This window comes from Misgurnus anguillicaudatus, chromosome 8, assembly GCF_027580225.2.
Source record: "Misgurnus anguillicaudatus chromosome 8, ASM2758022v2, whole genome shotgun sequence".
Classification (NCBI taxonomy): Eukaryota; Metazoa; Chordata; class Actinopteri; order Cypriniformes; family Cobitidae; genus Misgurnus; species Misgurnus anguillicaudatus.
The window spans coordinates 33,502,512-33,527,206 of NC_073344.2; the positions used below are offsets into that span (position 1 = coordinate 33,502,512).

Consider the following 24,695-nt stretch of genomic DNA (forward strand, 5'->3'; position numbering starts at 1 on the left):
AAAGTTATGGATTTGAATTTTTTATGTTATTATAACCTAAAGATCCTATGTGAAAGTTTGTAACAGAAAATTGTGGTTTTCATCTTGTCACTTTCTTGGTATAGAAAACACGTTTTTACAGAAATTTGTCAAAATGGATTTATTGCATTTTGAAACCAAACTCTTCAAATACTGAAATATATCTTCATATGATATATCAGGCCACTTCTTCATTTCATCCTCCCACTGGATTTTACAAGGCAGGTGTAGTAAATATTTACCATAATGGTTTTTAATCATATTTTGTGAATTCTCCTATGACAATGTTTTCTACCGGGCGGCTATTGAAATGAAAGTCTCGCACATAAAAGAGAAATATGTCACATCTTCTGCGTTCGAAAATAAGGTGGATATCTGATTCTACAGCATAAAGTGCTTCAAATAACTTTGTGTTCAAAAACCACAGTTAACAAGTTCAGTTGTGAACATTTTGATCAAAAGAAAGTAAGAGCAGCCAGCCTAAAGCCTGTTTAATCCGATAAGACTCTCATACTTTTGTAAAGGTTGCCATGGGTTTGAGTCATTCAAGTACACTTCATGTTATTTTAGAAGGGCAACCTATGTTTTAAACTAAGGAAACGTTTGTTCTGGACAGACATTGCTTCCCACAGAAAATCCACAGTCTACACACCAGAAAGATTAAATCTGTTGGGTATGAGATGCAATGAAAGACTAGAATTTTAGGAGCCAGGGCCCGGTTGCATAAAGCACCTTAAGTTTTTCCCTTAAGTATGACACTTAAGGGGTAAATTCCCCTTAACTACTATAAGATCATAATTAAAGAGTTTTGCATATAATCCCTTAAACGGTTCTCTTAGGTAAGGGTAATCGTTAAGTGTTTCATGACAGCGACCCCGGTTTGTTGTTATAAAAACCTATTGTTGCCATGGAGACGCAACAGAAAAACCTTAAGGGTTTTTCTGCAACACCCTTAAGTTTAAAGGAAACAACTTAAGGGAAAATTACACTTAAGGTGCTTTATGCAACCGGGCCCAGTTTTTAAACTCCTATTATTTCTTTGAAAGTATGAAAACTATAGGCTACAGATTTACTCAAACAATATTTTGTTTTTCAAAAAAGAAGGCTGTGGAGGCAGGGTTTGTAACAATATTCAATTCAATTCAATTTTATTTATATAGCGCTTTTCACAATTTGGTAATTGCATCAAAGCAGCTTTACATAATAGATGCAGTGAAAAGCACAGAAAATCGACAGATAGCACAACATAATACACGATAGCACAAGCAGCTAAATTTGCTGCGGCTTTAAATCAACATTATAAGCTAACGTATTACTAATGTGACGTATAAAAGTTAAGCCCAAGAGGGCTGCCTCCCCGGGTTGAAAAACCCCCTAGGAGAAAAAAAAACCCCGGATTATTAGCCGGGGAAGTAAAAAAAAAGTCCTAGGAGGAAAAAACCCTTGGGAGATATATATATATATTTATATAAGCGGATATTAATAGCTTCTGTTTCACCTGGTCTCACAAAATAGTCAAATCATTTACCAGGGTTTTTGATATTTGGGGTGCACAGCCCCAAAAATGGGTGTGACCAAAATATATATATAAAAAATTTGATTGTATTTTATACTAACCTTGCATGGCATGTGAGAAAGCAAAACCTGAAGAGAAAGTCGAGAAAGTTGAAAACAATGCAAAAACGCTCAATGAATTTGAATTTTGGGTGATTTAGAAATTCCACTTACCATAGATTTACATTTATGTTTACATTGAACATACGGTTAAAGTTAAATGAACATTAAACATTAACAAGTCTTTTGTCTTTACAGAATAACTATAAAATAACAGTATCATGCAAAGCATTCTGGGAACCAGAAATTGTTATTCCCAGAATTCTTTGCTTGAGGCTTTTATTTTAGTTTTATTCTGTAAAGATAAAAACTTGTTAATGTTTATTGTTTATTTAACTTTGAAAACTGTTGCCAGTAAATAACATAAATGTAAATCTACGGTAAGTTAACGGCAACCAGCTGCTAGGTCCCACCCTATTTTAATTATAATTTTCAAAAACATCCTGTTACATTGCACAGCAACTTTTTTATCTCTTTGTTTACACTCTTAAAAATTAAAGGGATAGTTCACCCAAAAATAAAAATCCTGTCATAAATTTGTCATCCTCATGTCATCTATTTTATCTGATGAACACAAAAAAAGATATTTTGATAAATGATGGTAAGCAACTTATTGTAACCATTGACTTCCATAGTAGGAAAACAAATATTATGGAAGTATTGAAATAAATGATGATGAAGACATTTTGATAAATGATGGTAAGCACACAGTTGAAGGTAACCATTGAATTCCATCATATTTGTTTTTTCATACTATGGAAGTCAATGTTACAATCAGCTTATTATGCTTTGATAATCATTTATCAAAATATCTTCTTTTGTGTTTATCAGAAAAAAAAATTTGGGTGAAAAGTTTTGGGTGAACTATCCCTTTAAGGTTAAAATGATCTTTGGTTCCATAAGGAACCTTTAACATCCATAGAACCGCTTTTTTTTAAGTTGAACATAAGTTGAAAATGTTTTGATTTTTTTCAAGAATCTCTTATTGAAATGTTCTTTGGAAAACAAAAAAGGTTCTTGTATGACATCACTCTTATCAGTATGTGTTCTGTCTTTATGTCAACTGGTAGAAAATGATTCTGGAAATACCCAAGGTCATGAGTTTGATCCTCAGGAGACTCACTATCAATGTGTATACATTAAGGGGGGTGGGGGGGTGGGGGCGGATTTCCCGGATAGGACGTCTGCCTAGTCTCAGACTAAAATGCATGTCTGAATAGTCTTGTTTGCACTGACATATCTTAAAATGCGGTTGTTTTGTGCACCCACAATATTTTTTGTAGGGTATGTTTGTAAAAACTTCAATGTCCTAATATAACTAAGGTCTAGTCTTTGTTTAAGCAAAGCACTTTCAGGGAAACTGTCCCTAAATGTACTGTTAGATGATTTTGATAAGTGTAATATTATGCCGCTTTTCCAATGCAAAGTGCCCCACGGTTTGGTTTGGTTTGGTTCGGGTCAGCTTACTTTTGGGAGCTTTTCCATTGGGTGCAGTACCCGATACTTTTTTCGTACCACCTTGGTTGGGGTTCCAAGCGACCTGAGCTGATACCAAACGTGACGCAAAAACACTGTAGGTCACTGATTTGTCTGACTGCGAAGTGATACCAAACTCGATGGAAAAGCTAACCACGCCAAAGTGAGGTGAGCTGACCCGACCCAAACTAAACTAAACCGTGGGGTACTATGCAATGGAAAAGCGCCATTATATTCAACATCTTATAACTATTCATTACCTTGTTGCAGGCATGCTTCAAATCCCATGTCCTCAACTGCTTCCCGTAAGTCTTCTGAACAGGTCATGCTTGGGTCAAATGTTATAATTCCCTTCTTTTCCTGTAAGTCAACTTTTATGGAATGTACTCCAGCTATCTTCGACATCCTTCCCTCAATGGCCTGAACACAAGAGCCGCATGTCATTCCTCCTATTCCAATGACGACACTCTGTGTTTGGACACTAACCGAGAAATTAGACCTGGATTCACAATTCCAACCAGGAATAGAAACCCTGAAATTTCCCGGTGGTATTTCCTCCAACAAGCCTTTAACGGTATCCAGAGTTAGCAGAGATGGGTCAAATCTAAGATCCACGCTTTCCTTTTCCAATGACACAAATACAGAGTTGACCCCTAACATTCCCGACAAAGTCGTAGTTATGTTCTTAACACATGATCCACAATGCATCCCTTCGACACCCAGTGTCACCTCCGACCAATCCGAGATCCGAGCAGCGCAGGTCCCTGTTCCTGAAGGCTGTAGTTGACTAGAACTGTGTAGAATTGTGGCATCAAACCCCATGTTCTCAATGTTTTCCCTCAAAATCTCAGATGTCAACTCTGCAGGGTTAAACCTCACAGAAACTTCTTTATCACTTAAAGACACCTTGACGCCAATAACACCTTGAAGAGTTCCAATCCGTCCTTCAATAGATCTGACACATGATTGACAGGTCATTCCCTGTACCTTCATCCTCACCTCACTCTCCTTGACCACCATCTTCACAGGTTGGGTCGCCACTTCCCGCACTCCATACCCCAACATGTGGACCTCTTGGAGAATTTTCCTAGAGTTAATATCAGACGGGTTGAAGGCGATGGTGAAAAGGTCTTCAGACTGTATTGATACAGCTTCTACACCATTGAGACATGAGATTTTTGCGTAAAGAACCTGGACAGAGCTAGTGGAGGTCAGGCCTGTGATGTGAAGAGTGACACGGGAAAGTTGTCCCAAACCGGGCTTCAATTCGTTGGGACTCCCTTGTTCATAAGCAAGATTATCAAAAGCATGTTGCTGAGGTGTCCAGGCCTCACATGGACCTCTATTCTCCTAAAGAATTAAGCATAAATATATAAGCTTAAGCAAGCCAGTTGTGAAATATGGTTTTAGTTCTAGCACATTCTTTGGGATTTAGGCTACACAACTGTAGTACCTGGACATTTTTGTGTCAAACTCATAAAAAATGGTACAATTTCCCCAAAATGTATTTTGACATTTAAATGGGACATACACTTACCTAAAGGATTATTAGGAACACCTGTTAAATTTCTCATTAATGCATTTATCTAATCAACCAATCACATGGCAGTTGATTCAATGCATTTAGGGGTGTGGTCCTGGTCAAGAAAATCTCCTGAACTCCAAACTGAATGTCAGAGAGAAAGAAAGATGATTTAAGCAATTTTGAGTGTGGCATGGTTGTTGGTGCCAGAAGGGCCGGTCTGAGTATTTCACAATCTGCTCAGTTACTGGGATTTTCAGGCACAACCATTTCTAGGGTTAACAAAGAAAGGTGTGAAAATGGAAAAACATCCAGTATGCGGTAGTCCTGTGTGCGAAAATGCCTTGTTAATGCTAGAGGTCAGAGGAGAATGGGCCGACTGATTCAAGCTGAGCAACTTTGACTGAAATAACCACTCGTTACAACCAAGATATGCAGCAAAGCATTTGTGAAGCCACAACACGCACAACCTTGAGGCGGATGGGCTACAACAGCAGAAGACCCCACCGGGTACCACTCATCTCCACTACAAATAGGAAAAAGAGGCTACAATTTGCACAAGCTTACCAAAATTGAACAGTTGAAGACTGGAAAAATGTTGCCTGGTCTGATTAGTCTTGATTTCTGTTGAGACATTCAGATGGTAGAGTCAGAATTTGACGTAAACAGAATGAGAACATGTATCCATCATGCCTTGTTACCACTGTGCAGGCTGGTGATGGTGGTGTAATGGCGTGGGGGACGTTTTCTTGGCACACTTTTGGCCCCTTAGTGGCAACTGGGCATCGTTTAATTGCCACGGCCTACCTGAGCATTGTTTTTGACCATGTCCATCCCTTTATGACCACCATGTACCCATCCTCTGATGGCTACTTCCTACAGGATAATGCACCATGTCACAAAGCTTGAATCATTTCAAATTGGTTTCTTGAACATGACAATGAGTTCACTGTACTAAAATGGCACCCACAGTCACCAGATCTCAACACAATAGAGCATCTTTGGGATGTGGTGTAACGGGAGCTTCGTGCCCTGGATGTGCATCCCACAAATCTCCATCAACTGCAAGATGCTATCATATCAATATGGGCCAACATTTGTAAAGAATGCTTTCAGCATCTTGTTGAATCAATGCCACATAAAATTAAGGCAGTTCTGAAGGCGAAAGGGGGTCAAACACAGTATTAGTATGGTGTTCCTAATAATCCTTTAGGTGAGTGTATAATGAAAATCTGACTTTTCCATGTTTAAGTGCTATAATTGGGTCCCCAGTGCTTCAACCTAGAAAGTTTTGGTAAACCATTCTCTGCAAGCATGTGAAAAAATAGGTCATTGAAATTTGGCTCCCCTTGTGATGTCACAGGCGGTTCTTATTATAATAATACCGCCCCTTAGGCTGCCCTATCCAACCATGGCACTCCCATTTAGTGTAGAGAGAAAGAGAGAGAGAGAGCGAGTGTGAGAGAGAAAATAATCATTGACAGCACAATTGAGTTTCAATTTCAACAAACCACCAATATGGCGATAAGTGTTTGCAGTTTATCAGCTCATTTGCACTTAAAGAGACATATCCGAAAACGGCACATTTTTGCTCACACCTACAAAGTGGCAATTTTACATGCTATAATAAAATATCTATATAAAATTTGAGCTAAAACTTCACATATGTACTCTGGGGACACCAAAGATTTATTTGACATCTTAAAAAAGTCTTGTGAAATGTCCCTTTTAAAACACAACAATGTATTGAATGTAGTGAATTGTTATTATTTATAAAACAAAATATTATACAATTGGCCAAAGAACACCAAAACAAAACCGTTTTGAACTCTTAGTTGGTATGAGACAAAATATAATCACTCTGTATTTACTTTAGTGGAAGTTGCCTCATACAACTATAGGCTACTAAAAATGAAAGTGGACATTATTGTCAAGCTTATTTTTTTACCAACATAAAATACTGTAGTATATTTTTAATGTTTACTAGTAAACTGTAGTAGTTTATTGTGCTATATTATAGTAATTACTACACAGGGCTCCAGACTGCCACCAAATGGAAGAGTGTGCCACTGAATTTTACATTCAGTCGCACATGTGCGACCAGTAAATTTGACCTTTTTTTTGTGATGTGACACTGAATTTGAAACAGCACATTGTACTTTCTGCATCTATCATCAAAGTATTTATTAGTAATTCAGTGGAAATAAGTAGAAATGTGAATATTTGGTTGGCATGTTGATTTACAGTGTGTGCCCCTAAATTTTCTGGTTGCGCCCCTAAAATTTTCAGTTGGGGGCCACTGTGCTCTGTGAAAAAATTTAGTCTGGAGCCCTGCTACACTTTGTTTTGTATACTACAGTATTCTGTAGTATTAACTATAGTGAACTGATAAAACTATAGTATGCAGTATACATTAATGTTTACAACACCAGTGTCTACCCAGCATCACATAACGTTATTATAACATTTCACAACGTTGTATTTTGGTTGTAATTAGGTAATGTTGCAGCACAAAGTTTTAAAGCATGTAATGGGTCAATAAACGACGTAAATATCACGTCTGTTTAATGCGAAAACAAAATCAGATCTAAAAGCACACGAATCTTTACTACAGTAATACTAAGCATAAACAGTATTTTCCATGTGGGCAGACTTCACATAATTTAATATTTATGTGAAATTATGTGAATTCTTATGTCAATTCTTTGGGGGTCACATACTGTATAAGCCTCGTGCCACACGGGTAATAGGGTACGTATCCTGTAATCTATAGAAGAAAATACTAGTACATTCATAATACAAAAGAAAACCCATGAAACCGACCTTATTTTCCTTAAATCCATCTTGAGTGTTTTGTGTGAAAGGACAAGCGCAAGGCTCCGGGCCGCAGCGACACACAGGTCCACAGTCGTCCATACAAACTTCCTCCCCGTTATCACACGACTTCGACTTCAACTTGGAAAAGTTATTGAACGGAGTGAGTTTTTTCATTGTTGCGATGCTCCACAGATGAAGTTTATTGAATAAAGTTGCGCGTGTGTCGCATGTCTTTAAAGTGTCTGTCAGTCGTGACTGTGCGCGCGCGTTTAAATCTCAGCAGCTTTTGCGCTCAGCGCGTGCAGCTGAGCGTGTCATCTCTCACCTGCATTCATCTATCTATGTGGATTTTGCGCTCGGCACAGCTCTGTCAAAGTCTTTTGCGCTTCACTTTTTCTGTAAATCATTGATCACTGAGCTGAAGCAAGTGCACAACTAAACAAATAAGTGTTGGGCTATGTCAGTGCCGAGAAAACAAAAAGCACACGTCTCTCTCTCTCTCTCTCTCTCTCTCGCTCTCTCTCTCTCGCTCTCTCTCTCTCTCTCTCACAAAATACTATAGTAGGACTGTACAAGTGTACTATTTACTATAATATTCCACTTTATACTAAATGACTACAGTTTATCAAATAAAATACAAGTATTTTAAGTATAATACAGTTTTTTATTGGAAAGTGTTAAAGTCGTTTATTTAAGAATTAAAACTTTCTGTCTTTCATTATTTCTTTTGAAGAAGGCCACAAATATCAACTTTAGGTGCAACCTTGTAAAAGAACCAGCAACACAGTGAAACACTGGTGTAATGTCTGTGTTTTTCCACTAGGGTGCATACTTACAAATCTTTTGATGTGCAGATTGCCAACTAATACGGTGATTAGGTAAATAAACTCTGCTATAAAGAAATTAATTATTGGAATAGGTAATACATGTAAAGTAAACATAGAAAAAGAAAGATAAATTGTTATTGTAAATGAAAGATACAGCTGTGGAAAACAATAAGAGACCACTTCAAGATTATTTTCAGTTTTTCTATTTTTATTTTTCAAAATTTTTGTTTAAGTAAAATAATTATTTTGTTTATTTCTGTCAACTTGTTTCATTTCTGCCAAATTCCTAATAAAATAATGTTTTTATTTGCATTGATTTGCAGAAAACTGAAACTAGACAAACTAATAAAAAGATGCAGTGTTTTCAGATCTTGAATGCTGCAAAGATATTCATTTTTAAACAACACAATGCTAATGTTTAGCTGTATTTTAGGAACAATTTAAAAAATAATATTTGATGGAATAACTCTAATTTCTAATCAAACTTTTATGTATCCTTTCATGCTCTCAGTCAAATACATGTAGAAATGTTAATAAATGCAAAACTGGAGTGGACAGCATTTTCAACATGCCAATAAATATCAGTCTAAATGTTTGAAAGCTTAAAGTTGCCTAATAAAGACTTCTACTATGCCAAAAGTTTGCCCTAACACCATTAATAAACAAAGCATAATTAAATGACATTATTAATAGAATAAAGGTCAGCTTACCCATACCGTACGCCAGGTGGATCCGTACATTGCCTTTATGTTTACTGTGTTGTGTTGTTCAGATGGCCGGATATGCCGTCTCTCCTTTCAGACAAGCAGCCACATGACTGTCATGAACATTCAATTGTCCCTTAACACTCAATTAACAGCAGCATCCACAGACAGCCCAGTTTATGCATATAGTCCTGCTACTACAAATATCTTTACTAGTGTAAAATAATACCTTTTTTTAAAAGAAAATAACCAAATATATAACTTTCCAAACTACAGGTATTTGTACACAAGGCATGCAATTCAATTAATTAAATAATTGTTTGAATATCTGAAAAAATATTTCATTGCCTGCCAGTATTTTAGTCTTTCTGTTGATAAAAATTCATGAATTTAGGCCAGAACATACAGTCCAGATACAACATTTTTCCATGTAAAGTGAGAAAGCAATGTGAAAAAATTTATTCTGGGCTCTGGAGAAGAATTTAAGCAAAATAGATGTCACATGATAGCAACGTGCCATATTACAGTATGCTCTAAAGACAAATTAAATTAAAATTAAATGTTTTGTGGAGTTCTTGTCTATTAGCCTTTTACCTATATCATTTTAAAGATATGCTAAATAAACTTTGTAGAAAGTAAAGTTTAATTAAATTTATTTTTGAATTTTAAAATATATTTAGTTTTAACCTTCATGTATCATTTAAAAATGTATGTCAGGGGCAACAAATAGCTTACATTTTTAATTTTCAAACCCATACGGCAAAAATATATATTTACCTGGCCCAAAATATAAAAGTTTAGGCTAATGTATAAAGTATACAATTTTATAAAGTATACAAATATATTTAATTTAAACTTTTTCACACCGGTTTATAAGATACAAAGTTCCAATGTGATGTTACAAATGCTTCATTAAAATGTATTTATTTAAAAATATACAAAAATGATAAAAACAATATATAGGTGAAAAATACATTATTGTAATATTGTTGTTATTTTAGCAAATATATTTTTGGCCGTTTTTTTTGTATATTTTAAAATATAAATTTTTTTTTTGCCATATGTGTTATATGCTTGTACTGTTAGTGTTCAACAATTGGCTTAGCATTGGTTTTATGTAGGGAATAATTGACGACAGGCCGTTGAATTATTCAACAATAATGCGGTGGTAATATGGCACGAAGCTAAGACAATTGACAGGTCTGGGGTCTCATTTATAAAACTGTGCATTCTTACTAAAAGTCTACGTACGCACAAAAGCCGAAAATGGCATACGCCAAAAATATTAAGACTTATAAAACAAAGCAATGTTCCCCTTAAATCACAGATCACTTGCAAGTGTGCGTACACGAATCATCCTCAGATCCAACCCTGCAAGCCCATTCTCCCGTCAAGTTTTTTTATAGATCACAACCTTTGCGTGGGAACTGGTGTACGCACATTTCCAGCCCCATTTTGTGCGTACGCAAGCTTTATAAAGAGGCCCCAGGTGTGTGTTTATTAAAAAATAATGCATACCCATGGAACATTTCTCAACCAATCAGAATAAAGCATTCAAACATTCAAAGGTTACAAATCTGTATAAATTTCCTTGTTCTGATGAACACAAAGGAAGATATTTGGAGCAATGTTTGTAAATGAAACATTTGTAGACCCCATTTTCTTCCATAGTAGCGAAAAAGAATACTATGGAAGTAAATAGGATCCACAAACGGTTTGGTTACAAACATTTCTCAAAATATTTTTCTTTGTGTTTATCAGAACAAATTTATACAGGTTTGTAACCACATGGGAATGAGAAAGAATAACAGAATTTTCATTTTTGAGTGAACTATCCCTTTAAGAAAGCCTTGACACTTTAACTTATCATTTTATTCTGTTTTTTAATACTGCATACAAATTTCCTGTATTTTCTGGTTGTTGTATTGTTACGGAGCCCCTAAGGGTACATGGAGCAAAAATTAAATAAAGTTTAGTTTCGCGTGCACATGTGAACTATGGCGTGAGCACATGAAACTATTGCGTTTAGTTTAGCATGCACACGTGAAACTTTCACACGTGAAACTATCGCTGTATTTTCTGGTTGTATTATTACGGAGCCCCTAAGGGGACATAGCCTGGTAATACCATCCTCTGCTATTTTGCTTCGCTTCATAGACAGAGTCTGGCTGGGCATAATTGACAATCGTTTTCCTTCTCGTGGGAGGGGCTTGTCTGAAGTTTAAAATCATTGGTCTAAACGTAAGCCAATTACACATAACATTTGGATATGATGTGCTTTATGCGCCGGATCAGCCGCATCGAATCTCTGCTGTAAAATACACGTATGATGTGAAAACAAACCCCATCGAGCGAAATACCAGAGTTAACATGGCTATGAACGACTTTTGCAGATTATGTAAAGTAAATTGGGCCAGAGCTAGTTGAACACTATCCTTACGGTGGCTTTCCACTCACGTCTAACGGGAGGAAAGCCCCTCTCTCCTCTCAAACTCTTCCACCAGACAACCATAACCATATGTAAATTAAATCTTCCTACCTTATTTTCTGGTTAATCAGGAATGTCACCAAAGAATGCTTGCCCACGCGTCCTCCACCATTAACTGTGAACAATATAATTCCCTTCCATGATTTCTCGATCGTTGTGCACGTCAAGCTGTGCTGCACACAGTTTCTCGCTGACGATCGGTAAAGTTGATAAATAAAACTTTTCCAAAAACTTGTCGGGAGCAGGGCAACAACATAATCTCCATTCAAATGTTTAACAAACACTTTTCTTGTTCGGGTCTAAGTTGGCAAGTGCCGGTTCTCCACAACAGAGCTCTCTGTGTCTCCATGTCCACAACAGACTACAACCGTGATTCGGCGTTTAGCGTCTACGTCACGGCTCTCAGCCCGCCCTCTGTTCGTTGATTGGACGGTCGTCTTGAGACCGGTGGAAAACGGTTTGAATGGGAGGTATCTCAGACTGAGTACAGAAGCGTAATGAAATTTAGCGGAAGTACGAAGTCTGACGTAGTCAGGCTAAAGGGGACATGGTGCAAAAATGAAATGAAGTTTAGTTTCGTGTGTGCACGTGAAACTATCGAGTGCGCACATGAAACTATCACGTGCACACGTGAAACTATCGCATGCACATGTGAAACTATCGCGTGTGCACGTGAAACGTTCGCATGTGATAGTTTCACGTGCGCACGCGATAGTTTCACGTGAGCACGCAATAACTATATGCGATAGTTTCACATAAGCACGCAAAACTAAACTTTAAAAATATTCTGCACATGAAGGTTTCGCGTGAGCGTGAAACTACATTTTTTATTAATTTTACTTCACCTTAGGGGCTCGGTATATTCTAATATAGAGACTGTGGTGAATTTATATATGGTCACTATACTACAACAAAAACAACAACTCTAATCTGACCTGAGACATTTGCACTGTTTTTCAATTTTTTTATTGTGCACTCAGGCATATCCATGCTTGTCCAATCAAATATTTCTCTCCTTCCATTACTAACTTCTGAGTCCGTGTGTGTGTGTGTCTGCTATTGAGATAAGTGGAATGCTAACAGACGGATTTCTCCAGGTATTATAGACCTTCGTGTTGAGCCTGCAGAGATATTTGAACAAACAAAGCAATTTTTTTGAAAGCCACAGTGTTTACATTTTTCAGTGCAGCGAGCCTACTAATGGCTTACTGATAGCTGTCTGCGCACATAAGCTGAAAAGTTGTTTTCAACCCCCTGGCTGAAAACACTGCAGACATATGGGGTCATGTTTTGGACAACTTAGCAAAAAGGCAACGGACTATCGTATTGGTTATATATTACACCAGATCAAGGGGGTGAGCTTGTTGACAAGGGGTTCGGGCCCCATAGAACGGCCCCGGAGGAGTATTGGGCTGCCCTGACAAATCTGTTGAGAACAAAATGTTTTGCATGTCTGACAGGACTAAAACGCCGCTGTTTTGACACTTTCGTTTAGCACTGCTCAGCGTCCCATCATGTTGGTCTGTTGTTGACCACCCACTTCACTTTATCTGCATTTGTTTTTCATTCAGATGGCATGTAATGATTCAGGGTGAATTGTTTGCGAGTTTGTTTGCCACTTCGACAAACCATGTGACCCTTCTGCCTTAACAAAAACCATGGGAAAATATTCCTTGAAACGTTTATTTCATCTACCCACATGTCAAACACAGGTCTTTACAGTACAAGAACAGTATAATATTAATAAATTAAATAAAGTATTTCTCAGAAAATGAACTTTTAAATACAACAAATTTGCACGGGTAACAGGTTCCTCAGTTTTCGCATTAAATGTTTGTATAAACATACTCGACGGTAATCAAACTCTTTTGTGCTTTAAGGCTAATTCACAATGGTCCAACAAATTCCAACAAACCTGTTTGAGACCCCCATTGGCATTGCATTTGACAGACTAAACACAAGCAATGTAATGTGATTTTCCAAAGAATAGCACTGTCAAATGCTAATAAACTGCTCTCTCCCAGTTGCGCTCTGTTGATAGCTGCCACTGCTCTGTGTGTGTGTTCACTACTCACTTGGATGGGTTAAATGCATCGGTTAAAGTTCGAGTATGGAAATACTTGACAATCATGTCAATGATGACTGCCGTTTGTCGGATCAGTGTGAATAAGGCTTTACATATACAGTACAAGTATTTTACAAATCCAAAATGCATGTTTTGTTTGAAGTTCCACAAAGTGAGCTATGAACTTTATTGCTGTTAGCACATAACAAAGAGCTCATGATCAGTCTGTCTGTCTGTCCTCTTGACTGTAAGCCGTATGTTGTATCATCTGTGCTTATGGTTCTGTGCTTTGTTTTCATGGGTTTTATATGTTTACATCTACAAAGGCCTCTGTCACATCTGGCAATGACACATTTGGATATTATTTAACTAAGTTGCATTTTCACCCGATGTGCCTCCTGCGTCATCAGATCAACAGTGGTGTTGTCAAGTCCAACTCAAGTCCGAGTCAAGACCAGAAATCAAGTGTCCAAATATAGGCCCGGTCCCATATGGCGCACCTCATGTGGACCCCCGCTCCCATGGCGTAGGGTGTCCCATCTGTCACCCCCACACTCCGAAGTGCGCTCATCAGCGCCCCCCCCGCACCCTTGATGCGGTCTTCAGCAAAGCCCGCACTGCAGCAGGCTTCACGCACTTCACCAACCCATAAGTTCCCGCGAAAGAGCAATCAGACGACGGATGGGAGGAGCCCACACCTACGGACAACCTCTCCTCCTACAATATTTCCGGCATAATGCCAGAGTCACACCTAAAATATGACTCTGGTGCGCCCTCGTAGACTCGCCCCAAAGGTCCCCAAAGTCTGCAATACGGCCCTGTCCCAAATGGCACACTCCAGACTTGTGGACCTTGTCAGAGTCCACACTTTGATGACATCATGTAGTGCAGACCTTAGGGACCCCCGACGCAAGTCCAAAAGGGCGCACCAAAGTCGCACTCCGGGACAGACTCAAGCGTCATGACGGAAATAGGAAGAGAAGCTGTCCACCGGCGTAAACCCCTCCCCTCCGTCGCCTGATTGGTCTGATTGCTCTTTCGCAAGGACTTCTGGGTTGGTAAAATGCAAAGGGGGCACTGATGAGCACACCCCGGACCGCAAAAATGACAGATGGGACACCCCACGGACTCGTAGACTAAGCGAGTTCGCGCAGACCGGCCACGAGACCGAAAGTCCACATGAAGCGCGCCACCCGGGACAGGGCCTACATGATGTCATCAAAGTCAGGAGTGTGCCATTTGGGACAGGGCCATACAGTCTCTGGTCTTGGTCTTGACTCTGACTCAACTACAGATCACACTTTACCACACAATAAATACTTAGTTCAACCCATAGTTGGATAAAGTATGGACAAACCCAACAGTTTTTTTCAAACCAAAATGCTGGCTTGTTTCATTCCATGGTTGGAATATAGACATTTTCTACATGAATGTAACCCAATGACTGAATATATATTTTTTAACCAAGCATGGGTTGAAACAACCCTGATATATTACAATAATTTATAAAACTATAAACCAATGATAAATTATTCAGTCTTGAATCTGTTCTGGACTCACACATGGCTCACAACCTCATCCTGCTTGTTTTGTACGTTTACAGAGTTAGATTTGTCTTTGTCGGAGAAGCCTCCAGAATGGGTGCCCTCTCCCCTTCTACCTGAAGACTTAAGGGGAAGCTGGGATGAGCTGTATGCCAGAGGAGGGATGGTGTTAACCAATATTAACTGCAGAGGTCTTTTCTTCTCATGGTAACGGCAGCACATGTATCTGGCGAAGGCGGCACGGTAAGTCTTATTGAAGAGGGTGTAGATGAAAGGGTTGACCGCTGATGACAGATAACCGACCCACACGAACACATTCATCAACTCCCCGACCAAATCCTCATCGCACGCAGAGCCGCAAACCACCGCCATCACATTCGTCACAAAAAACGGACACCACATGATCACGAAGAGCAGAAAGACCACGCCCAGAACTTTAGACGCCTTCTGTTCGTTACTGAGGGACTGCATGGTGCGACGGCTTGGTCCTCTGTTCGGTCCGTCACGACAGAGAGAGGAACGGGAGAAGAGTCGCTCGGAGGAGACCGAGCCTCGCGGGAGGAGTCCGATCGTAGACGACCATTTTGGCCGTACTATGAGTTGGTCGAGGCACAAAGTGGCTTCGCTCTGCAGAGCGCTGATGGTGAGAACGTAGGTCACCACCATGATAATAAGTGGGATGAAGAACGCCACGAAAGAGCCGATGAGAACGAAATTGTCGTCCGTCAGCTGGCAGCTTTCGTTCCGGAAGACTTTGGAGTGATCGTGAAGGCCGAGAACCGGGACAGGCATCGAGATAACTTGAGACAGATGGAGACAAAATGAGAGAGAGGCAGAGAGTGAGAAAACAGCTTGGTGCTATGGTTTGGCATACCAACGATAATATATGCAATCTCACTTGTTTGGCATTTTAGAATCGAGCTGAAAAGCAATTTCCTCTTGGGTTGGGAGGATAAATCACTTACTTACAGAGATGGTCCAGGCTGCCATAATTTTAATACGGGCTCTAGTTAGAGAGTTTGAGCGACTGTGGTGGATGGGGTTGCGGATGGCGATGTATCGGTCTAGAGACATGGCGCACAGGTGCATGATGGAAGCGGTGGAGAAGAGAACATCCAGGTAGATCCAGATCGGACACAGAGCCGAGGGCAGGGGCCACGTGTAACCTAACATATTAGAGACGCAAAGAGTGTCAAATTCTGGACAAGCAAGTGTTGTGCGTCAACGAACATCAAGCAAAAGCAGAAACAACAAAATTAAAATGTATAAAATGCTAATGACCAATTTCATGAAAAAATAGCCTAAAGTTTTTATTGATATACTATGTGAGGTCTCTGTTATAGTTACAAAAAAAATATTTTTGCACTTACATTTTTAAGTTTAATCAACTTGCATTAACAGTTTAATTTTAAAGGGGACATATCATGAAAATGGGCTATATGATTGGGTCCCCAGTGCTTCTATCAACCTAGAAAATCTGCAAGCATGTGAAAAAATAGAAATTTGGCTCCAATTGTGATGTCAAACGGGGATCTTATTATAATAATTTCGGCCCTTAATCTGCACTATCCAACCACGGCACTGCCATTTAATGCAGAATAATGTATTTTATAAAATGTCATAAAACTGGGGCCCCCCTTGGCACCATCTTGCGGCCCCCCTGGGCCCCCCCCCCCCAGTTTGAGAACCACTGTTTTAAAGAACACACCCAAAAACGGCAAATTTTTGCTCACACCTACAAGGAAACAATTTTAACCTGCTATAATAAATTAACTTTATGGTATTATAAGCTTAAACTTCACATACGTACTCTGGGGACACCAAAGATTTATTTCACATCTTAAAAAAGTCTCGTGAAATGACCCCTTAAACAATATTGATTAGTAACTTGCTGTAACTAAAGGCACACTCACACTATCCAAACCATGGCAGAGCCCGATTGCCCCCCCTCCCTACTCCCCTAGAAGCACGCACTCAGACTGTACTTTTATCGATCCAGGCCTGGGCATGCTCATTAGGATGCAATTGTTTTGAACAAAGCAGGAAGTAAAGCGCTCTTTTAACACTGGAGCCCATCGTAATGTTAAGTCTTTTTTATTCTTAGTCATTTGGTGCACAATGACACACAGCCCTCTCACATGCCTATCATATTGCTTAGTTGGTCTGGTGCGCGTGCAGCTCAGACATCACGTAAGCCCGCTGCGCGCATCAGAAGGTTTTTACGAAGGCAGATGAGGGTGAGTGGTCGCGCAATTGACGTCTCTCCATTTGAAACGCGCTCTGGCACGTTTTGCGATCACATTGCGCATTCCGTGTCTGAGCCCAAGTGAACCGCGCTCGAGCCCACCTCTGCAAGCCGGCCAAAATGTGTGCAAACAAAAATTTTAATTAAAGTTATTTTAGCTTTTTTTGAAGAGCCCTCCGTTCTCATTTTGTTGGGTATTATTGGTTTTGGTTGCATTTTAATTCACAGAATTCTCCCAAAATGGTGTCTCCCAAAATCATATTACATGTTATTGTTCTGTCAGTGTATCAATTGTGATTATTTTTAAGAAATGGGATTGCACAAAGCCCTAACCCTACAGTTTTAGCTTTGGTGCATATCTCATCCCACACCATATAGTCATATATAACGCTTTAAATCCTGTGGTTTGTTAAGGAGAGGTATGCTTTTCTAAGCAAATTTTGCCTGTGGAGGACAAAACCCCCACAGATTTTAAGTGATGGATCTACTTAAGCAATACTTTAAGATATCATACATTATAAAGACAAATACAGAAGGTGGGCTGACAACTACCCAGAAAGCACTGATGTGAATAATTTTAAAGGTGCAATAATATAGAATATGTATTTCCTACTATGGAAGTCAATGGTTTTCACCACCTGTGTGCATAGTAGAGATGGATGGGACGGTATGAACATTTCATATCATGATTATAGTGACCAAAGTTATCACGGTTATCAATATCATAATGGTTTTGTTAAAATGAGATGGAAATGTTCAAAAAGAACTGATACACACATTGAAAACATATGAACAAGTTTTATTTTTGAAAATCACAATTTAATATTTCATGTCCCTGAAATTATTTCTGTGGTAAAAAATAAATAAATCTGTCTAATAATACCATAAATAAATAGAATAAATTATCCCTTAAAATGCTTGTGCAAAAAACTATGTTGCATGCGCGCGCCTGCGTCAAGCTGATTCTGGCTGAACAGGATTTACTGCAAGTTTTCAAAATCACGGTAATCAAACACGGTTGTAATGATAATTAAATTTTAAACGATAATACTAACCATCAGGACATTTTATCGTGGTTAATCGTGAAACAGGTAATTGTCCCATCCCTAGTAATCATTTATTAAAATTTCTTCTTTTGGGTTCATCAGAAAAAGGAAATCATACAGGCCTAAAACAACATGAGGGTAAATGAATACAGAAGTTTCATTTTTTGTCTGAACTATTCTTTTAAGAGATTCTGGAGCACAGACACTGACAGTTTTACTCATCAGTCGCACCATCGCTGACATCGATGCGCTCCGAACTGTAAAATCAAATAATCTCCCGGGGTTCTCATGACAGGTTCAGCTAAACAAAAAGGCAATGGTTTCATAGGTGCCTGGAGCTTTCTAGAATATAATCATGTTGCATGTAGGCTGTATAAATTCAATTACTTTTACTCAGTTATAAAAATATCATTACACCACAGATACAAGAAAACCTCTTATGCAAACATACTAGAATTAATAGGCTACAGCTCAATATTTCCAATACTAGGACATTTGGCAGGAACAGATGAACAGGATAGAAAATAATAATGTTTAGCAGCAAGCCATTTGGGGAAAAATCACCAAGAATGAATAGCGCTGTTTGTTATTTATTATTATGCGTTGTGCATGCTGTTTCGCACCTGATTCATTATTCAAATTATGCAAATCAGGTAACATCCAACACGTCCATAAAAAATCTGTTCTGAACACAGTTAGCCATGAAAAAACAGTGTAAATAAAATTATAACGTAACTCTAATGCAACGCTCTTCCACCTAAGCAACAGGAACACAAGCTCAATTCACAACAGCTCTTTAAAAATGCAGAAAGGGCTTTTGTCTGCATGGTGTGCGTCTGGTGTGCTGGGTTACAATGCTTATGTCTATCATTGATCATCATATGATAAATAACTGCTGGCATGATCAATAGAAAATGTACACAAACATCTGTTTTAAATGAAATTCTGTTTGCCACCTGCTTTCAGCATGTTTCCATGTAATAATGTAATGTTAATGTGTGGAAACAAATAGCAGCTTTGTCAATAAGGCACAAACTACACACTAATTCACACAAAAAGGGCGTGTTTGCTTAGAAGAAATTATTATGATTTAAAATTATATGGCAATAGGAGGGCAGTTTCTAGGCATTTTAACTCACTAGGCGAAACCTCTACCAAACAAGATCGTACAACTTTACATGCAATATTACATACACAAATTACAAATATCGAAAAAATCATTTAACATAACACTCACATCTTAAATGCATTAAATTCAACACACATTAATTTTGTGTGCTTTTTACTTTTTAGAGCTGCATACTATGTAAACGACAAATTTAGCTTTATTTATTTATTTCAAATCAACAATCAATTATTACTGTACTGTATAGTTATACATGGACATTCATCTTTATCCTGCCTTTAGGAACATAATGTATATATTTTGGAAAAAACTGTACCACTGCTCTTGTGCATATCATATTTACAGTTCTCAAGTGAACATCACAATCAAAGTAATATATTTATTATAAAATAATACAATTATATTTACAATTATCATCATAAGGAAATTAACCACCATGGCTTTATTTTTGTAGCAACCCTGTTTTAGCAGATTACTTACCATTTGTATTACCACAGACTTAGTACAAACAAAATACTGTTGTTATTATGGTAAAAACTTTGTTTACTATACTTTAAAGGTGCAGTGTGTAAATTTCAGCAGCATCTAGTGGTGAGGTTGCGAATTGCAACCAAAGGCTCAGTCCACTGCTCACCACTTGCTTTTGAAATGCATAGAGAAGCTACGGTAGCCAACACCGGAAAAACATGTCATCATCGGAGACAACTCAGTAAAAAGGTTTGTCCGTTAAAGGCTTCTGTAGAAACATGGTGTCACAAAATGGCGACTTCCACGTAAGGGGACCCTCAGTGTATGTAGATAAAAACGTCTCATTCTAAGGTAATAAAAACATAACAGTTCGTTATAAAAAAGTCTTTATACACCCCTGATAATATAGTTTTGTATATTATTTTGCATTTCTGTCACGAGATCCTTCTAAAAATGACACACTGCACCTTTAATCGTGATTCCTTTTCTTAAGAGTAAATCATCACAAGTGCATTGCTTGATAATATTATCAATTATCATTACAAAATATGTGTTAAAAACAGAGGAAAGTAAGTTGTGGTCTTGAAAAACTGCAATACTTTTGGGCAAACACATGCTCCGGTCTTTCATAAACGCTCTGTCAAGGTTATTTGCATAAGGCGATCTGATTGGCTGACGCATGCGTTGCCGCTTGAAAAGTTGAGAAATGTTCAACTTCTGCCGCAAGCAATGGCAGTGACGGATCCACAATTCAGTTCGGCAACGCATGACGTCACCCATTGAAAGTGAATTGGAAGCGTTAACACTTACACCCCGTGTGAATGTACCATTAGAGTTTATCTTTTATTTTGTTGTAGTGATCATTTTTGAGCTGCAGCTGGTGGTGCCCTAGGCAACCGCCTAGTTCGCCTATGCCTAGAAATGGCCTTGAGCAATAGTACTAGTTTAGCACATTGCTAAATAGGACTACAGGTGCATAAAAATAAGTGTTTCCATAGCTCACTGGTTCTCAAACTGGGGGGTGCGAAATCGTGCAGGGGGCCCAGTTCCACGCCATTCCATAAAACACATACATTTTTCATAAATTCTGTGCAATTAAACCTCAGACAAATAAGGCCACTAACCAACAGCACTACTTTCTATCATTTAATATGTTTTGTTTAATTCAAAATTAAGTTTGATGATTTTTCTTTGGGGGCACAAAGGGATGCACCCTACAAAGGGGGTGGGCCACACACCGAAAAAGTCTGATAACCACTGCCATAGCTTAACTTGCAAAGCATTACATTAGCAACACCAAGGCCATGGGTTCGAATCACAGGGAACACACATAATAATACAGTGTATAACGTGAATGTATTTTACATCACTATGGATAAAGCTTCTGCCAAAAACATAATGTGGAAAATAAGATGTAAGTTTTTCGTAAAGATTCGTAAAGTGATTCGACTCATGAATTTGTTCATCTATGTTGCATATTTTTTCAAAGTGGGCAGCTGACATGTCAAAAATGTCACACACGGTGCATGTTTGAGTGTTTTGCTTCAGGCTTGTTTTGTTTAGTATTTTGATGCAAAGTGTGATACTCTTTAAATGATAAAGTTTGACAAAACAAGAAAAATAAAGAAAATAAATAATTGAGTTCAGTGTTGTTAGCCAGCTGTCGTTACCGAAACACATCCACCTGTTCTGAAAGCGTGTTGTGTTTTATAATCCTCAGTCAGATCATTCGAGACATTGAAAACGAAATCATCGCCTTTTTTGCTGCTCAGACACTCACCCAAGCAAAAACATCTTTATTGCATAATTAAATCTTCATCAAAGCACTGGAAGTCAGGGGAAGAGGGATTTCAGCGCTCCATGCATGAACACAAGCAGCCTAATTTAAGGCACACCAGACGGCCCAACACACACTCATTATGCATGGAAATAAATCACCTTCCAGCCAAACGTATGGAGGCCTAATTATACGCTCTAAAAACGCATCATTTTCAGGGATACACATAGTACAAATGAGACAGTTCACAATTTGACCAGGAAGAACCTTACTGGTCACACGAGGAGGAATGTAATGAGTAAACAGCTTGCTAAAAAATCTGCATAAATGTTTCATGCTGTGGATGGGGATGTTTAATACATCATATTTTGGAAAGCATCTCAAATAAAATTGAAAATTGGCCTGCAGCATGCCAAAAGGCAGAAATGTGATTAATTTATGTAACTTTAAACTATAATGTAAATGTTTATTTTTGTAGCGCGACTACCATTTTAGATAAATTGATAAAGTATCAACACTATAATTCCTTTTGGTGGATTTTTCATAATTGTAGCGTTTACCAGATGTACCAACACAAACTTATGGCAATTCGTACGTATTACGAAGCGGGTAATTCATTATAACGTGTACGACAACCTTCATACACTGAAAAAAATGATTCATTCAATTTTCTAAATTTTTTTAAGGTTTTAAGGTAAATATTTTTTTACATTTTATTTAACTATTCTTATTTTTTTGTTTAAATGTAGCTTAAATAAATGGATTGCAACCACTTACCTTAAAAAATGGAGTAAATTGAATTAATAATTTTTTTAGTTTACATTATTTTTGTTTATGATTTGCTTTTGCCCCATGATGCTGGGATTATGGGCGGGGCTTCATTATTGTTTTTTTCTAATAAGTGTACATTTTGTACGATTCACTTCGTACAAATTTGTACAAAGTAGCCAAATGGTAAAATAAGTACAAATTCCTGTGAGATCAGTAATGTGAAAAGTTGAAATATTAGATATAATATTGCAAAGACAATTTAAGAGTTACATACACATTAACATACACAATCTTCAATGTTGGGTTGTAATTTAACTTACACTGAGTTGTTTTAACCTTTTTTTTGGTCAAATATAAAATATTCTTGGTTAATTTAACCCAACGGCTGTGTTTGTGCTGTGTCGAAATATAACCCACACTTTAAAAAATGCAGCATGAAGTTAAATCAACTTGGTTTTGCAAGTAAATTCAATCTGCTATTTTAAGTTTTGACCTGTGATAAGTTAACATAACTTAGAAAACACAAGTTGAAATTGTTTAACTTAATTTGTAAAATATATGTTGATTTGATAAAAATGCAGCATATTTTTACAGTGCAGCTTTGTTTTTAATGTTTACTTAGATTTGTGTTTTATTGATTTTCCTTGTTTTTTGAAAATCATTTTGATGGTCATCGACGGCATGTCAAACTTTCAAATAGGCAATAAATATGAAAAGATACATATGAAATGCGCACATACATAAATGTAAATAAACTCACCATAGAGGATGGTGACCATGGCTACTGGCATTACCAGGATACCCAGAAGCATGTCTGTAATGGCCAAAGACCTCAAGAAATAGTTTGTGGCATTCTGCAACTTCCTCTCCAGGCTCACCGCCATAATGACCAGTATGTTACCAGTCACTGTGATTATAATGACCAGTGAAATCAACAGTGCCAGCCAGTTCTTCTGCGCAGACATAGAGGTCAACAAGTCTGACCTGTTTCTGTTTTCACTCTCATTGCAATCCATTGTGCTATTGAGTACCGTATCACCCAGACACACCTTCCGCTCCATGAACCAAGAACGGGTGTCAGTTGTACCTGTCGAAATCTCTGCTGATATCCCGGAGGATCTGAATTCAGCACCCGTCCCATTCAAAGCCATTGTTTTGAGAGTGGCTTGATCAGTTCAGGCAGCTGACAGTCCATTGGATGCGTTGCATGGCTGTCCAAATCTGTGCAACCCGAAAAGTTACATTTTGAAATCGATGATCACGTTCACCTTCGAGAGCATCGATCTTGTTTTCCACACCCCTGTTGTATGCAAACGTTTCGAAAGCAGATTATGATACAGAAGACAACTTTTATCTCTGCATGTGCAATGAATTAAAGGAGAAAGTGGGAGATAGATTGGAAAACATTCAAATATTAAACATCATGTAAACAGGAACACATGCATCAAATATACAAAACACATTCTCATTCCTGTGTGAATGCATAGATCATGCAAGCTACACTTGAAAGCGTAGAGAAAAGCAGGTGTATGAGAACATCAAAGTGATATAGTTTATATACGTTACCCGGAGTTCTCACGCTTCCAGATCCCACATCAAGAACATTCTGAACTCCAGAGCTGGAGAAGGAACCTCGGATGCACGACTCTCATATCAAATCAACACAGACTCTCATTCTATTCATCCCTATTACACTTTGGTTCTCTCTCTCTCTCTCTCTCTTTCTCTCTTTCTCTCTCTCTCTCTCTCTCTCTCTCGTTCACTTATGAAGGCGTAAGTGAAGCCAGACTGTTTGAGCTCCCTCCAGGAAGACATGCCTCCGAGTCGTCCCTTTGCTGCCTTCCAAGCTAGACAAAGACATACGATCCCATTTATTCAAACACGCATTTCAAACAAATACTTGGGAATGGAACCCAAAAGAAGGAATCTGGGGGAATTTTGTTTAAATGTCTTGTTTCATTTTACCTTTTAAACTACAAATGCAATTTCATAAAAAACAGAAAATATTGGTTAGGCAAAAAAAAAAACATTGCAAACATATGCAAAAGTATAATTTGATCCAGTTTGGTATGTAAATAAATCTAATAACTCATCTGCAACAATGTAATGTCTGAATTTTTTTCTTTTTTTAGCAAATCTTGAGAAATGTGCATTTTTAATTAATAAAAAATGTATTTGCAAGCAGAT

General features: G+C 38.1%; 2 protein-coding genes across 3 annotated transcripts in view; both read right to left on the reverse strand.

Annotated features, from left to right (window-relative positions):
• atp7b (ATPase copper transporting beta) overlaps window positions 1-7,799 on the reverse strand; it is a 29,239-nt gene extending 21,440 nt beyond the window's left edge. The window contains exons 1-2 of the mRNA XM_055212116.2: window positions 7,454-7,799; window positions 3,369-4,458 (exon numbers count right to left, since the gene is read on the reverse strand). Coding sequence (XP_055068091.2) covers window positions 3,369-4,458; window positions 7,454-7,621 — 1,258 coding nt within the window. The 5' untranslated portion in view covers window positions 7,622-7,799. The remainder of the gene's footprint in view (window positions 1-3,368; window positions 4,459-7,453) is intronic.
• Window positions 7,800-14,532: 6,733 nt separating this feature from the next.
• htr2ab (5-hydroxytryptamine (serotonin) receptor 2A, genome duplicate b) lies at window positions 14,533-24,524 on the reverse strand. 2 transcript variants are annotated; one of them, XM_055212159.2, is made up of 4 exons: window positions 24,075-24,522; window positions 23,269-23,808; window positions 16,041-16,241; window positions 14,533-15,875 (listed from the first exon to the last, which is right to left on the reverse strand). In XM_055212159.2, the coding sequence occupies exons 2-4, from the start codon at window positions 23,657-23,659 to the stop codon at window positions 15,088-15,090; spliced, it is 1,380 nt and encodes a 459-aa protein (XP_055068134.2). In that variant the 5' UTR covers window positions 23,660-23,808; window positions 24,075-24,522; the 3' UTR covers window positions 14,533-15,087. The 2 variants fall into 2 exon arrangements, with proteins under 2 accessions (XP_055068134.2, XP_073726841.1); XM_073870740.1 differs by lacking the exon at window positions 16,041-16,241 and having other exon boundaries at window positions 24,075-24,524.
• Window positions 24,525-24,695: the final 171 nt, after the last annotated feature.

Coding starts and splice junctions, on each gene's coding strand:
- htr2ab (XM_055212159.2), bottom strand. CDS start 23,659: ATGGCTTTGAATGGGACGGGTGCTGAATTCAGATCCTCCGGGATATCA. Junction 16,242..23,268: donor CATGGTCACCATCCTCTATG/GTGAGTTTATTT, acceptor CTAATATGTTAG/GTTACACGTGGCCCCTGCCC. Junction 15,876..16,040: donor AGCCTGGACCATCTCTGTAA/GTAAGTGATTTA, acceptor ATCTGTCTCAAG/TTATCTCGATGCCTGTCCCG.